This window comes from Podarcis filfolensis (genome assembly GCF_964270895.1).
Source record: "Podarcis filfolensis genome assembly, chromosome: 7".
Lineage (NCBI taxonomy): Eukaryota > Metazoa > Chordata > Lepidosauria > Squamata > Lacertidae > Podarcis > Podarcis filfolensis.
Window position 1 is genome coordinate 90,628,327 of NC_139603.1, and position 14,012 is coordinate 90,642,338.

General features: G+C 50.6%; 2 protein-coding genes across 3 annotated transcripts in view; both read left to right on the forward strand.

Moving 5' to 3' along the window:
• Positions 1 to 14,012, forward strand: part of SLC52A2 (solute carrier family 52 member 2) — a 304,222-nt gene that overhangs the window by 100,978 nt on the left and 189,232 nt on the right. The gene's annotated exons all lie outside the window — the stretch shown is intronic.
• The window catches only part of BOP1 (BOP1 ribosomal biogenesis factor), a 64,418-nt gene that overhangs the window by 4,628 nt on the left and 45,778 nt on the right, over positions 1 to 14,012 (forward strand). For both annotated transcript variants that reach the window (XM_083622033.1, XM_083622032.1), the window contains one exon: positions 4,934 to 5,053. In XM_083622033.1, the coding sequence (XP_083478159.1) occupies positions 4,934 to 5,053 (120 nt within the window). The remainder of the gene's footprint in view (positions 1 to 4,933; positions 5,054 to 14,012) is intronic.

Consider the following 14,012-nt stretch of genomic DNA (forward strand, 5'->3'; position numbering starts at 1 on the left):
CACCTCCGCTGTCCGAGACAGTAGGCCTAATAATACTCTTAATATTGGGAACTGCAGGTGGGCAGAGTGCTGTTGCACTCATGTCCTGCTTGCAGGTTTGCCACAGGGATCTGGTCACTGCGAGAACAGAATGCTGGGCCATTGGCAGGGAGGAAATTCTTGTATCTGTGCTGAATCTTCCAACGTTCTGCTTCATTTCGCGCTCATGAGTTCCAGTGTTGTGTGTGAGAGAGAAAAACTTTTCTCTGTCCACTACCTCTATCCCAGACATAACTTTATAAATTTCTTATTGCGTCCCACCTTACTCACCTTTTCTCAAAATTAAAAAGTCCCAAACAAAGCAACTTTTATTCATAGGGGACTCAATCCATCCCCTTGATTATTTTGATGGCTCATTTCTGAACCCTTTCCTTTTTGAGATGAGGTGACTAGGCAAGCTTTTCAATATGTGGATTGACGTGCTTACTTGAGTAACTGGTTTTCAACAGGCCTCCTAGTGCGGTTGGCATATTTGCATTCCCATATTTGCATTCCTATTAGGCCTCCCTGATACGTTGATCTGTGAGGCTTTGCTGCTGTCCATGATCCGACCTGTTTTGACTAAGAGAACATGTCAGTGCCTTTCATGCTCTGGCCTTCCTGTTGCAGCTGAGCTGAGCAGCTGCTTTTGGCGTGTGGGGCTCACTTCCCTCTCTCAGCACACAATTTTTCCTCTGGCTTGGCTTTAGACAGTAAGTTTCTTCGGTGTCAAGAGCCTGATGCTCTGTGCATTGTAAATAAAAATAATAGCAAATAGATAGATATATATATGCGCAAGGCCTCTCTGCTTCTGTCATCAGCCTTATTCATCAGGGCTTGGCAGCCAGTCAACTTGGCAGGGATCCTGGGGAGCATGAACGTGTAGAACGGAATAGACAACCATCAGCCGCCGATGGAGATGGAAGGCTCCTGTGCGTGCTGCAGCTCTGCCGCGTGCTCCAAAGTTGGGAATTCTTCTATATAGTTACTGGTGGCTCACCTTCCTCAAGGCAGAACCTCCTCTCTGGTGCATAGAAGCAGGAGGAGGTGGAGGAAGCAAAGGAAGACGCTTCACCCAGGGCTTAAGAAACTTCCCTTGATTTTGCTGGCTCAGGAGGGATAAATTTGTGATAACTAGACGATTCTTTGTCCCTGGAAGGCTGTCTTAAGTTGCAAGCATGCACAATTCTGTGGAGTGTTCAGACACAAAACAGCGGGAGGCAAGGCAGTTTCATCTTTGGAAAACTCTGGCAGGCCTTCAGCTTGAGTGGCCAGCTTTTGCCTGGGTAGTTCATTGGGCGACAGGTTGCTGGCCTAAGGAGCCTGGGTGCCATTTCCGTTCTGTTGTGAAGCTCAAAGGTTGGCCTTGGGCACATCCTTGTCTTAGCTTAACCTACCTCACACAGAGTTAGAACTGTAGAGGCATTTTGTGTGTGCTGGCCTTAGCTCCCTGAAGGAAGGGTAGGATTCAGGTTTCAAATAATGAAGAGGGCACTCGACTTCACAGACCTCCGAGGAAGCCGGGTGGTAAGGAAGAGAGGAACTTGCCTCCCTCTAACCTTGACAGGGAGGGAGCTTGGTTCTCTTCCAGCTGGCAATGGAGAGTTGCATGGGACCAGCATCCTCTGCACAGAGGAGCTCAGTCCTGCTAGTCCTGGATTTCCTTGGTGATGCCCCGAGGTGCCAGAGAGAGAATTGAAGAAGCACTTGTAGGGCTTCTGACGAAAAGGCATTTGCCATGTTAGAAGAGTTTTCATGGTGGACAGTACAAATGTAATAAATATTGCAGCACAGTTTTCAGATTAAAGGAGTCATACAGACGGTTACCGAAAAGCGGAGAAGAGTTGCAGAACAGACCCTTGTGCCACCCGTTCAAGAACTGAACTCTCTCAGTGGCTTCCATGGTGAGTTTTCAGCACCAGCCAGTGCTTCTCACCTGGCCACAAGCATTGCTGAATCAGCAGATGCAGGCACATCGGCTTACAGCCTGACCTCTTCACCTCGGAAGCCCTGGCTGCCGCAGCTGCTGCAATTACTCCTTCCGATTGCTTTTCCTGGCTGTCTCTCCTGCCCCCTGCTCCCCCCTGCACATTCCTTTTGGAGTTGCATGCTGCCCTCTGGTGGCCTCTTTGCCCACCTTCCTGCAGGAGACTCTGAACTGACTGCTCAGGGCAGGAAGCAAGGCCCTGTTTTGTGTCCATTAATCAAAAGTGCAGAGAGTGTGGCTGTAGAAAAATCCAAGAACAAGACTGCTGTGCAAGAAGGATGGTTCCCAGCATGTATCCAGGCTAGCTGTCACCAAGGGAATTCTTTTATATGCCTCTTGATAAAAGCTGCTTGGGAGAACCTTACACTTCATCTCACCTAAGCTGAGAGCCCTACCCTACATCTCCTGAGTCAGGAGGGTGGCACAAGCCTGCCCCTCCATCTTGAAAATGAACAAATGAGAATCAAAGCGTGAGCCTTGGAACGTTCTGCCAGAGGAGAAGCACTGGGTGGTGTTGTCTGAAGAACCCGCACCAGCCTGCCTTGTCCTAGCTCTCTTCCAGCTGATTGCCAGAGGGACAGGAGCGCAGCAACAGGAAGGGAAGCTTGGTCATTCTAGGGGCGCTTTGGACTGTGGGTGTCTCCACAGCAGCATTGCTCCACATGTCTTGTTCTGGAGGTGTACTGAGAGGCAGCTCTGGTGCCTGTAAGGGATGAGGAACTGGGCCAGTCTTGCTAGGCCAGGGTGCCCTTGGCAGTGACCCTGGGCCTCCTTGGCATGACCTGGCAGGTCGCCAGGGTGGCTTGCTGCACCAGTGGCCCATTTCTGCAGCATGGGGCTCTGCTCCAAGCTCGTGGAGTGTTGGGAGGAAGGAGAATTAGGGGGGGGAGAGCGGGAGAGACAGACAAAACCTTCTCAATGCCAAAAGCCTGGGAAAAAACTTACCTCCGATCTCCTTTTTTCAAAGACTTTAATAAAGCCTTTGTTTTTGCTGTAATCCCATCTTCTAGTTGGCCCTGTACTTTCTAGGCCCCCAGCCCCACTTTCTCCCCTTGGCCAGAAGGGTGGAAGTCAGAGAGGGGGGCAGAAAGGGCTGTGTTATGGGTTGCGTACAGCAGAAGGTGATCACACACTGTGCAGATTTTACTGCTCCCAGGAGGGGTGCTTTGTAGGGCTGCTTTTCTGATTATTCTGTCAAATCCTCCGGTAAAGCCCACTCCAGGCTGGGTCCCCTCTGAGCGGGGGAGGAGGGTGAATCTCTTTAACAGGGAAGGATGTGCAGTTCTGCCTGCACCCGCACGCCAGGCCAAGGCGTAGGTGCAGTCTGGAACGCCAGGCCCGTGGGCTGGAATCTGGCTGGGCTGGATCCTGTCCTGTCTCAGATCCTAAGAAGAGCCCTGATGGACCAGACTAAGGTGGTTCCATCTAGCCCAGCCTCTTATTGCCAGGAGTGGCCAGCCAGATGCCTTCAGGAAGCCCACAAACACGGCGTAGAAAGTAGGAGCCTTCTCCTGCTGTTATTGTATATGCAGACGCCTGCTGCCTCTTAGCTCATGGCTGCTGATAGGCCAAGCCATCTAAAGTACTGAAAGTTTCCATTCTGTCCATGCGTAAAGCATAGAGAGCACTGCTTGCTGTGTCATCTGGGGTTTGCACAGTATGCTCTAGGTAAGCCTTCCCAAGAAAAGTGCCCTTTGGCTGCTTTGGACTACAACTGTCAACTGCCCTAGGCAGCATGACCAGATGATGCTGGGGCTGATGGGGTTTGTAGTCCAAAACAGTGAGGAAGGATGACCTATATGTAGAATTGCTCATCTACCTCCCTGACTTTACATAAGGGGATGGCCATCACGACATCCTCTGACAACTAACTTGGGGGATTCATTCTGCATTCTGCAAAGAAATGCTTTCTGTTGTCTGTCCTGGATCAGACCAATGGCCCGTCTTGTCCAGCATCCTGTTCTGACAGGAGACAAACAGATGCCTGCAGGCAGGACGTGAGCAGAAGAGTCCTCTCCCCCCTGTGGTTTCCAGCAACTGGTATTCATTCAGCAGCCTCCCAGGTGAGGAGGTGGAGCATTGCTTTCGTGGTCCCTCCATCTGTGGAGGCAGAGAATAGCCTCCATCACGACTAGTGGCCATTGAAAGCCTTTTTTCATGAATCTGTCTAATCTTCACTTAAAGGCATCCAAGTTGGTGGCGAGTGAGTTCCACAGTTTAACTATGAGCTGCATGAATAAGCACTTGGTTTCATCTGTCCTGAATCTTTGAACATTCAACTTGATTTGATGCCTGCAAAGTTTGAGTGTTATAAGAGAGGGATAAAACTTTTCTCTGTCCACTTTCTCCATACTCAAATATCTGTCACATGGGACTGTCACACGGAAGAGGGAGCAAGATTGTTTTCTCCTGCTCCGGAGGGTAGGACTCAAACCAATGGCGTCAAGTTACAAGAAAGAGATTCCAACTAAACATCAGGAAAAAATGTCTGACTGTAAGAGTTGTTCAACAGTGGAACAAACTCCCTTGGAAGGTGGTGGACTCTCTTGGAAGGTGGTGGTTTTTAAGCAGAGCTTTGATGGCCATCTGCCATGGATGCTTTAGCTGAGATTCCTGCGTTGCAGGAGGTTGGGCTAGATGACCCTTCCAAATCTACGATTCTTAGATTCTCCTGGGAGAGGGTGGCTGCAGGTCTCAACTTTGTGGACTGTAACGATTTCTTTTTCATGTGTTGAGAGGGAGCGCCAGGATCTATGTAGTAGAAGACCTTAGCCTATAGCCCGAGGGAGGGAGGCCCTCACTACACAGAGTGTTCATTGCTGGCCATTTTGTGTAGTTTGGGGGGGTCTCCCATGCAATTGTGCAAGACACACAGCCTCTCGCTGCCTGTACATGGTAACTCTTTCTGCCATCCTGCTTGTCTTTCAGGCTGAAGAGGTTTCCAAGAAGAAAGTGCGATCGCACCGTAAGATCAAGGACACAGAACACAATCCACAGGAGGAGCCACTCTTGCAGAATGAATATGTGGAAGACAGCTCCGATGAGGAGGTAAGGTGGTCTCCTATGTTACTCTGTGGGCAGTGATGGCTTGCCAGGCCGTGCAATGCTAAACAAATCAAGGTCTCCTGCTCTTTGAATGAAAAGTGAGTTGGCTCCTTGTGTCTCTGTGTTTCCTGTGTGCTTTCTCAGCCACTGCTGACCCAATTTTTCTGTCATATGGACATTTGGCTGCATGGGTTACACTGATGTTTGTTCTTTACAGAGGAACTGGTGGTGTTGGGGTGAGGAGAGAGAGAGAGAGACTGACAACATCCTGCAAGAAGCTTAAGAGCAGTAGATGAGGCTGTGAGTCACACACAGGGCCCAGAGAGGTGGATTATGGGGTGGCTCCAGGGCAGTGAGAAAAAGGCTGGTGGAGGGGGGACAATTAGGTTGGCTTGTGCCTGCAGAGTTGCAAGAGGATGTGTGTGGGATTTGAGGCAGGAGGAGGACCATTGTTTACCTTTCCTCAGGCAAAATGTAAGAGGCTGCATTTTTCTGGGCTCATGGTCTGAGGAAGAAAAAAAACTGATGGTTTAGTGTTGAACGCTAAGTAACTGGACTAAATTCCAGGTGAATGAGGAAGGTAAATGGTGGTAAACACAAGTGAGGAAAATATTGACAACACTGAAGAGAGGATAATTGGATAGACATCGCAGCAGAAAAGGGTCTGGAGGTTACAGTAGGTAATGCACTTCGAATGAGCCCTTGATGGTCTTGTTGCAAAATTGCCAAGACCTCTTAAAGTTGTATTCTTTATTATTATTAACTTTCTATACCGCCCTTCATCCAAGGATCACAGGGCAGTTTACAATATATAAACACAAAAATACATACCGTTGTAACAAACAAAAACAACACCTCCCCTCCTCACACACGCAGTTTAAAAGGCCGTAGATTGCTTAATTATCCAAAGGCCTAGGAGGAGAATGTTTTTGCCTGGTGCCTAAAGATATGTAACGGAGGTACCAGGCAAGCCTCCTTGGGGAGAGCATTCCTCAAACGGGGAGCCAACCCACAGACCTGCCACAAAAGATGCTGCTTTCAGGGGACCAGGTCAGTTCATATGGGCAGAGGTGGTTCTTGAGAAGTTGCAGTCCTGAGCCATAAACTGCAGAAATAGTCATGTCCAAGGGCAGACACCTAATCAAGTTCTGGGCACTCTGTTTCTAGGCAGTTCAGAGCAAAATAGTGGGAGACTGTAAAGAAAGACCTCAAAAGAGAGGCAGGAGCTCTGTGTGGTGTATTTAGCCTGCACAAAAAGCTAGCGGGTGGGAAAAATACTGCCCCTAGCAGGGTGGAAAGTTCAGAAGTGTGCAAAGAAATAGGGAGGTCTCTGAGTTTGAGACATTGGGGCAGAATTGTTCCATGTTGACTGTTGTGGCCTGAGTGTCATGTAGCTCTGGTGAGTCACATGGACACAGCTGTTTCTCCTTGACAGAATCAGCACAAGGAGGTGGCTTTTTTGTTTTGTTTTTGTTTTTACAAAAGTCTGCTCTGTAAGACATAATTGAATTATTTGTTGGCATTTTAGTTGAAGAAGACAGGGATTTCCTTGCTGCCTTTGTCATTCTTGTGGAAACATCTGCCCCGAGTAATGCAGTGGAATAACTTGTTAGTTCCTTCTCAGCAAGCAGAATGTGGGTCAGCATTCCTAACCTCCTGTCACCTCCCGAGTCCTTGAACTCTCTCAGTTTCTGGCTGAAGGACAGGAAAGCTCCCTCCCCATTCCCCTGTCCCACCAGCCTGCCATTGGTTCCCTCCAGTTCTGCTTTCCCAACCAGCAGCCTGATCTCTTCCCCACAATGCCTGCCACAGCAGCATTAGCACTGCCTGTCATTCCTTTTTAGCAAGCGTGTGGCTGCATTTGCAACTGCTTGCCTCCAGTTCCCATTCTTCCACCCGGTCTATCAGATTCCCTATGTGGTAGTCCCAATCTAAGCAACGGAAGCAGCTTGAAGACTTGCTTAAAGCTGGCTGGGTTCGTCTTCTGTGAAGCAGGAAATGAGGGACATGGGGGGGGCAGGTTTGTGAATGTTGTCAATCCAGAGAAGGACCTGATGGTGTTTACTAATACCCAAGAGCTGGATGGTAAGGAGTGCATTCTGGAGGGTCTTCCTGTCACTTTGAGAGAGGCTATTTGAACCAGCAGCCAGTTGGGAAAGACTGGGGACAGGCTTCCCTATCAAATTCTCGTGTAGCTTTTAGTCAGTCAGAGCCAGCTGCCCAGGGTGACACAGAGGAGTGCTTCTTGCATATGGTGTTGTCTGAGTGGGATGATTATTTGGGGAGTCTGAGTGGGTGAGGCCACAAGAGAGCAGGGGGCTTGGACCTGGACTTGGCATCCCAAGGAATGAAATCCCTGCTTGCTTTTCTGACCCAGCAGAGTCATGTGTTCAGGGCATCCACAGACTAGAAGCCCACCTGGTCTGGAGCGGGAGCTGCGGAAGTGCCGGGTCTGGAATAGAGATTGAGAGCGTAATGAAATATATGGCCATACAAAACGCACGCTTGTGTAATGTCTCGAGCATTACCCAGGGACGCAGCTCTTTCATGTCTGAATCCAAGGTCTCTCCCTCCCCAGCTGGTCCTATTTCAGGGCCCCATTGAGGGGAGCACTGATTCAGAACCTGTTGACATCAGAGAGGCTTCCAGTGGCTTTGTTCCTGCCTCCCTCTCTTTCTGTAATTGCATTTATCTCTCCTCCAGAAGAGTCTGGATGCTGCTGCTTCCTGTGCCCAGGACGTGCGCTTCTCGCTGTGCATTGTAACCCCCAGGCACAAGCTTGCTCCCTTGAACTCTAGATTGGCAAGGCCAGTGTCCCCAGGGCTTCTGGTTAGAGACGCAAAGCTTTGGGTAATTAAAGTCCCTCTATCTTCAGGCCTGAGGACTGGGAGCCCAGAACGTTGTTTCAAGGAGCCTAAGGACACAAACTGAAAAACTCAGGTTTAGCAAAGAGCTTTGTACTCCTGATAGGTTGGAACTTAGAAGTGTGACAATCCCTGCTCTGGAGTCTTCCAGCCTACATTCAGAAGAAAAGCTTGATGATCACACTGAGGATAATAAAATGGGCGTGAAAACCCAGTGATGGAAGCAAAGGATGAGCTTCACCACACAACCCACTCACTTACCCTCTCTGTCTCCTGCGGGGGAAAATGGGACTGGCCCCCATTGGAAACAGGATGCTGGGCTTGCTGAACCCGTAGCGTGACTCAGCCTGGCAAGTGTCAGATTGTGAGTGGCCTGGCGCCTGTCCTGCGCAGCTGCAGGCTTGGCAAAGTCCTCCTTTGGGGATGGGCATAGAACGGAGGCGTGGGGAGAATGAGTGGAATGAGCGCGCGCGCACTCCTACGGAGGAGCTCTGCTTCCTTTCCTCTGCTCCGCCATCTTTCCTCTTGGTTTCCCCAGCCTTCCCCTTTCGGATCTGCCCTGCCCGGGGCTTTCTGTCTGGGCACATTCCTCTACCCATTTCCAAATGGAACGGCAAGTGGAGGTGTTTTGCTATGAGGTCATGGATTTAAAAAGAGAAGCCCTTCTAGGTTTGCAGTTTGTCTCCTTCCCAAGGCAGTTCTGTCCAGCTGGATGATTGTTCTTGCAGCTGTGCCACTAAGTGTTACCAGCCAAAGCAGCAGCGAGGAGAGCTGGCAATGGGTCTTTGCTCTTTGCTGGGCAGTGCCAAGGCTTGCAAGGCAGAAGGTGTCCTGCCAGAAGAGGTGCCTTTTCCAGAGGCAGCAGCTGGGTGCAGCCCTTTCCCCTCACCCCCTGGATGTGCCTGGCTTGTGAGGTTTGGCCCGGCCGGGCAGCGTCCTGTGGGGACGGGAGGCTGGCCCCAGGAGCCTTGGCCCAGGGCCTGGCTGGGACAAAGTGTGTTATCCACATCTGTGATTGTACACATAGGTATGCAGTTTGGGATCTGGTGCAGAACTGTCCTCTGATCTCTTGCAGTTTCCAAACTTGGGGCCGAGGGGAAGGGATCCAGGGGGCGTTCACAACTCTTGGTTCTTCAGTCCTGCCTACAGACCCAGTATCCCTCTTTTCCATGCCCTTTCCTCCTGGCATAGCCCTGTTTCCCTTCCTGATTATTTGCAAACCTGGTTCCTGTCTGCATCGTAGAGGTAGCAAGGTGAGCAGAAGGCAGTGAAAGTGTGCAAATTGCTGAGTTGCCTTGTTGGCAGCAGAACTGGGCTTCCTTAGCAGAGAATGGGGTGGGGAGGGATGATTCTGCTTCCTTTCCGGAGCATGACTGCCGTGCTAGCAGTGTTGTGGCTCAGCTCCTGTTCACCTGCCTGCCCCCTCTGCCCCAAGCGCTGGTGCTTCTCCCCCCTACGCCACCCCACCTTCGCCGCCCTCCTGGCCTGCGTGGGTTTGTGTAGCGAAGACTAGCAAGCAGCGGAGGGAGGCCCACACGGCTGCCCCTGCGCTGAGCACAGACTAAACTTCCTCCTACTGAGCTCCTGCTCAGTTGGCAGCCGCCGGCGTTGGGCCTGGCGTGCCGCCCAACTCCTTCTCTACCGTGTGTTCTGGGAAGAGACACAACAAAATAAATTGGTTTCCTGGCGTGGCCTGGCTGGGCCGTCCCGGATAAGGCAGCTCTGCTCGCCTTGCCTCCTCGCAGCAGCGCCTTGGACCGTCTCCCACTGCACCCCCGCTTGGCTGCAGAGGTGGCTGTTGCACAGTGGGGAGAGCAGAGGTGCCGCCTGTGCAGCTATGTCCCCGTCAGGCGGAGGGCTGGAGCTGGGGAAATCCCCGGCCCCCTTGCTCTTGCGCTCCTTCCCCTCCCTGCCCCCCAACACTGCCTGTGTGTGCCGCACTTGCTTGCTTGCTGGGCAGACCGAACGTCCCTCCTCCCGCCCCTTCAGCTGCCCGGAGATGAATGGCCGGGAGCTGGAGAGGCTGTCAAGGCCTCGCTGGGAGGAAGCAGTTTGGGGCTCTTGTTTGGTTCTGCTTCCTCCCACAATGACTATTCCATATGTCGGTGGATAATGAATGACGGCGCGTTGAGTGCTCCTCCGCGAGCCAGCGGCTGTTCCAAGCCCACTTCCCTCCTTCATGGTGCAGCTGACCAGGAGGTGGGTGGCGGGGGGAGAGTGTGCAGCGCCTGGCAGGACGGAGGGAGCTCTTCTTTCAGTAGCTGATTAGCTGAGGGAGGGGGGAATCATTCAGAATGTGCTCCTGGCAGGCGGCTTCTTGAACTCACTGCGCCACGAGCGGGCATGGCTTCCCAACCCACCAGCGCTCACAGCTGCTCGGCCTTCCCTCCTGCAGACGGTGTGAAGCTCAGCAAAGCTGTCTGTGAATGTCTGCTTCTCTGCCAGACCCACGGCAGAGGGGACATGCTTTGAGGTGCTGCTGCTGCTGCTGAAATCCATGCCAGCACTTTCTCCCAACTTTGAAAAGCTGACTGGGTGTCTTAGCCGCATGTTAGAGGGGAATCAACGGGGCTTCATCCAAGGGCTGCAGCCCTCTCCCTGCTGTGTAGGGAGCCACTGCTTTGCACTCATTATCAGTCTTTGCTCATACCAAAGTTGCTTTGACAAGACTTTGAAGGGGCTTAAAGGAAAACACAGCAAAGGGTGGCAGCTCTGGGGCACAGATTCTCCAAAGGCTTAATCTGCCTTCCCCTTGAGAGTCATGGAAAGTTGCCAGGGGAGCCCTGAGGTTCTCTGTGGCTCTTCCCAGTTAGTGACTTTGAGTGTCCTATGGTAGACATGCCTTCGCCAACCTGGTGCCCTCCTGGTGTTGTTGGACTATAGCTCCCATTATCCCCACCCATCATAGCCAGGGATGATGGGAGCTCGTATCCACCAGCACCTGGAGTGCACCAGGTCAGGAGTTGCTATGGTAGCCTGGTGTTCTTCAATGACACTGTTTGCTACCCTGGGGCATGCCTCACAAAGTCTGTTACTCCTGGCAACCCCTTGAACCCTGGACACAGTTCAGTGCTGCAGCTTCACTGGTGCAAGGGACTTCCTCTCCCTCTCTTCCCGCCTCCCTCTGCCTCTCAAAATAAGCTCTGGACTGTTGAGGGACCAGTGGGAGCAGATTTTGGGGGCATATATGGGTTGGGGAGAGGAAGAAGCGGAAGTCTCATTGGATGCATCCCCAGGTGTCTTCCATGTGTGCTTATGCAGAGACCAATAAGGAAATGAAGGCTGGGCTTGAGAGTGGGACTGGGCAGCCACCAGGAGGAAGAGCAGGGGTCAGCAACCCCCCCCCCAGTGGAAGTAGAAGGTTAAATTAGCATTCTAAGTTAACCTAATTTAAGAATATATTGTATGTGTATGTGTGAAGTTAAATCTGTATTGAGATTAATTAACGTCAATAAAGAATTTTTTCATCCAAAAAAAACAACACTTTTCCAGCACTTTTTCTACTGACCCTCAGACCTTGGGAGGGGGGTGGACTAGATTTTGGAAAAAAATTATATGAATGAATTCCTATGCCCCACAAATAACCCAGAGATGCATTTTAAATAAAATAACACATTCTACTCATGTAAAAACACGCTGATTCCCATGCTAGATTTAGAAGGTGATTGGGCTGGATCCGGCCTCCGGGCCTTAGTTTGCCTACCCATGAGTAAGAGGAAGATGTAAGGGCAGAAGGTTTTTTAGCATCTGGCTGTGAAAGCTGGATGGCCATTCTTTGTCACATGGACCGCACCCTGCTCTCCATGTGGAAGCCCCCAGGATTCGAGCATCCCCCCACCCACGCCCCACATTTATTTCCCCTGGGGCATGAGAGTTTGCTGGGGTCTCCTGCAGCCCTGCTTGCTCTGGGCTACTTCGGAAAGGAGGCCCTTCCAGGCGTAATTTGCAGGGTTCTGAATGCAGAAGGAGTCCGTGTTGGGGGAGTTGGGAGGGAAGCCATTCCATGAGCATCAGCTGTGGAGAAAGCAGAATGCCTTGGGCAGGAGGTGCAGGAAACAGGAGGGAATCCTGCAGAAAGGGCTGTGGTGACGCCACAGGAATGAATGTGATGCTTCAGGAGAGCTGGATTCTGGCCTTCGCCCCGCTGTCGTAGAGAGGGGAGCTCAGAACTGGGTGTAGCGAGCATATTTAAAGCCTGGGGAGAAAATATGGTTTCTTAATCTGGAGGCTGTTAAACCAGGCTCTCCTCGGTGTGCAAGGGAAAGCAGAGCATAATGAAGAAATCATGCCAGCAAATATGATGCAGGAGAAATGGGCACCGAGTCACGCTGAGGAATCTTTTGAAATGCCTTTGGGAGGCATATCAGACTCCACTGAGCTGGTTGGGATTCCAGAGTTTCAGCAGGGAACGTGCAATTGGGATCCCACTCCTGAGTTTGTTTGGTTTCTGCTTGCCTCTGGATAGATGATTTTCTTCCTGCTGGCAATAGGGAAAGGCTTAAGGCTCTGCCTCCTGCCCTTGGGACACTTCTACCACCTCATGGATCTGGGCCTCACACGTTTTCAAGGCTACACAAAGAAGCCTGCTTTTTTAAATTGTATTTATTTATTTGAATTTATATTTGCCCTTCACCACTAGGTCCCAGGGTGGTGTGCATTTATTCATTTAAAAAATCACTTAAAATCATACTTTAAACACTAAGATTACTGCGGCTTTCACAAGTCTCTGCAGTTGGTCTTCTTAACCCAATATGAGATGTTGTGCTTTTTCACTGCTTGCATGGAATTGCAGAATAGACACAGCCCTGCAAAGCTCAACCTTTTGCTTTTCATACAGATAGTAGTCACATCTGGGTTAGATTACGGCAGAGTACTGTATGTGGGATTTCCCTTGAAAAGTGCCGTGGTTAGAATTGCTATCATTATTTAAACGTATATGCCACCAAAAGACCATAGGGTGGTTTGCAATACAGAAAACAAATGTCCGTGCTTAACATAATAGCTGTACAATATAAAAATCAAAACAGGTGTAGAAATACAATTATAATCATAAGAGATCCATAATAAAATGCAGATTTTCCCTTTTTCTAAATATATTCTACCAGTCTTGTTTAAGTTGCAATTCATTCCAATTTGTTTCTGGCCCCAGTTCAAGGTGCTGGCTCTTACCAATAAAGCCATCGAGGGCTTGAGACCCTCAGGGCATCTGAAGGATTGCCTCTTCCTGCCTGGACCTGCCTCTCAATTGCTCTCATCTCTGGAGGGCCTGTTCTGCGTTCTGCCTTGAAGGAGACAGGGCAGAGCCTTTTCAAGGGTGACTGCTCAAAGGAGGTGAGACTGGTCCATTTGGTGACCTTTTCAAGAAGCACAGGAGGCATTCAGGGCACTGGAATCTTGCTGGCTGTGGGTTTGTTTTAGTTGGTTTTACTCTGACTTCTTAATGGTTCCCGGTTTTAATTGTACTGGAAATGTAATTGTTGGAAGTCTTGAGTGCCTTCTTTACTTTTTATATATAAGCACAGTTTAAAAAAACATTAGGGATCTCTGTGTGGGTGTAGAGAACTGGTGTTCAGGACCAGCTCACTTATAACAAAAACCAGCCGGAAATGGCAAGTCGGCAGCCACAGGACCTTGGCTGGTGCTAACAGCATTGAGGAGTGGTGGGAAGGACCAGCAGTTGGAGGGGGGTGGAGGTTGAGACTGGAGGGGCTGAAGAGGGTTAGCTAGATTAGGGGCAGGTAGCAAGGAGGGTCTGAGGAGACTGACTAGGATGCTGTGGCCAGCAGCAGTAGGAAGAGTCGTGGATGGTGGCACCTCCTGAGTTTGGGCAAGGAGCTGCTTGAAAAATAGGTTGTATTTGCTGTGCAGTGTGAAACATAACCTGCAGGGATGACTGAAAACCACTTTTTGCTTTGACTTCCCAGACCCAACAGTCAAGAGCAGCGCCCGAAATTAGCAGGCACCAGTTGCATTTTGCGACTGGCAGCCGGCCTTTTGCAACTGGATGGAGATGCCACCTTTGGCTCCTAGCATCTCCACCTGCCTGGCCGGGTGATTCAGGGGGTCAGCAGGGTAGTGCAGCAGCAAAAGACATGTCT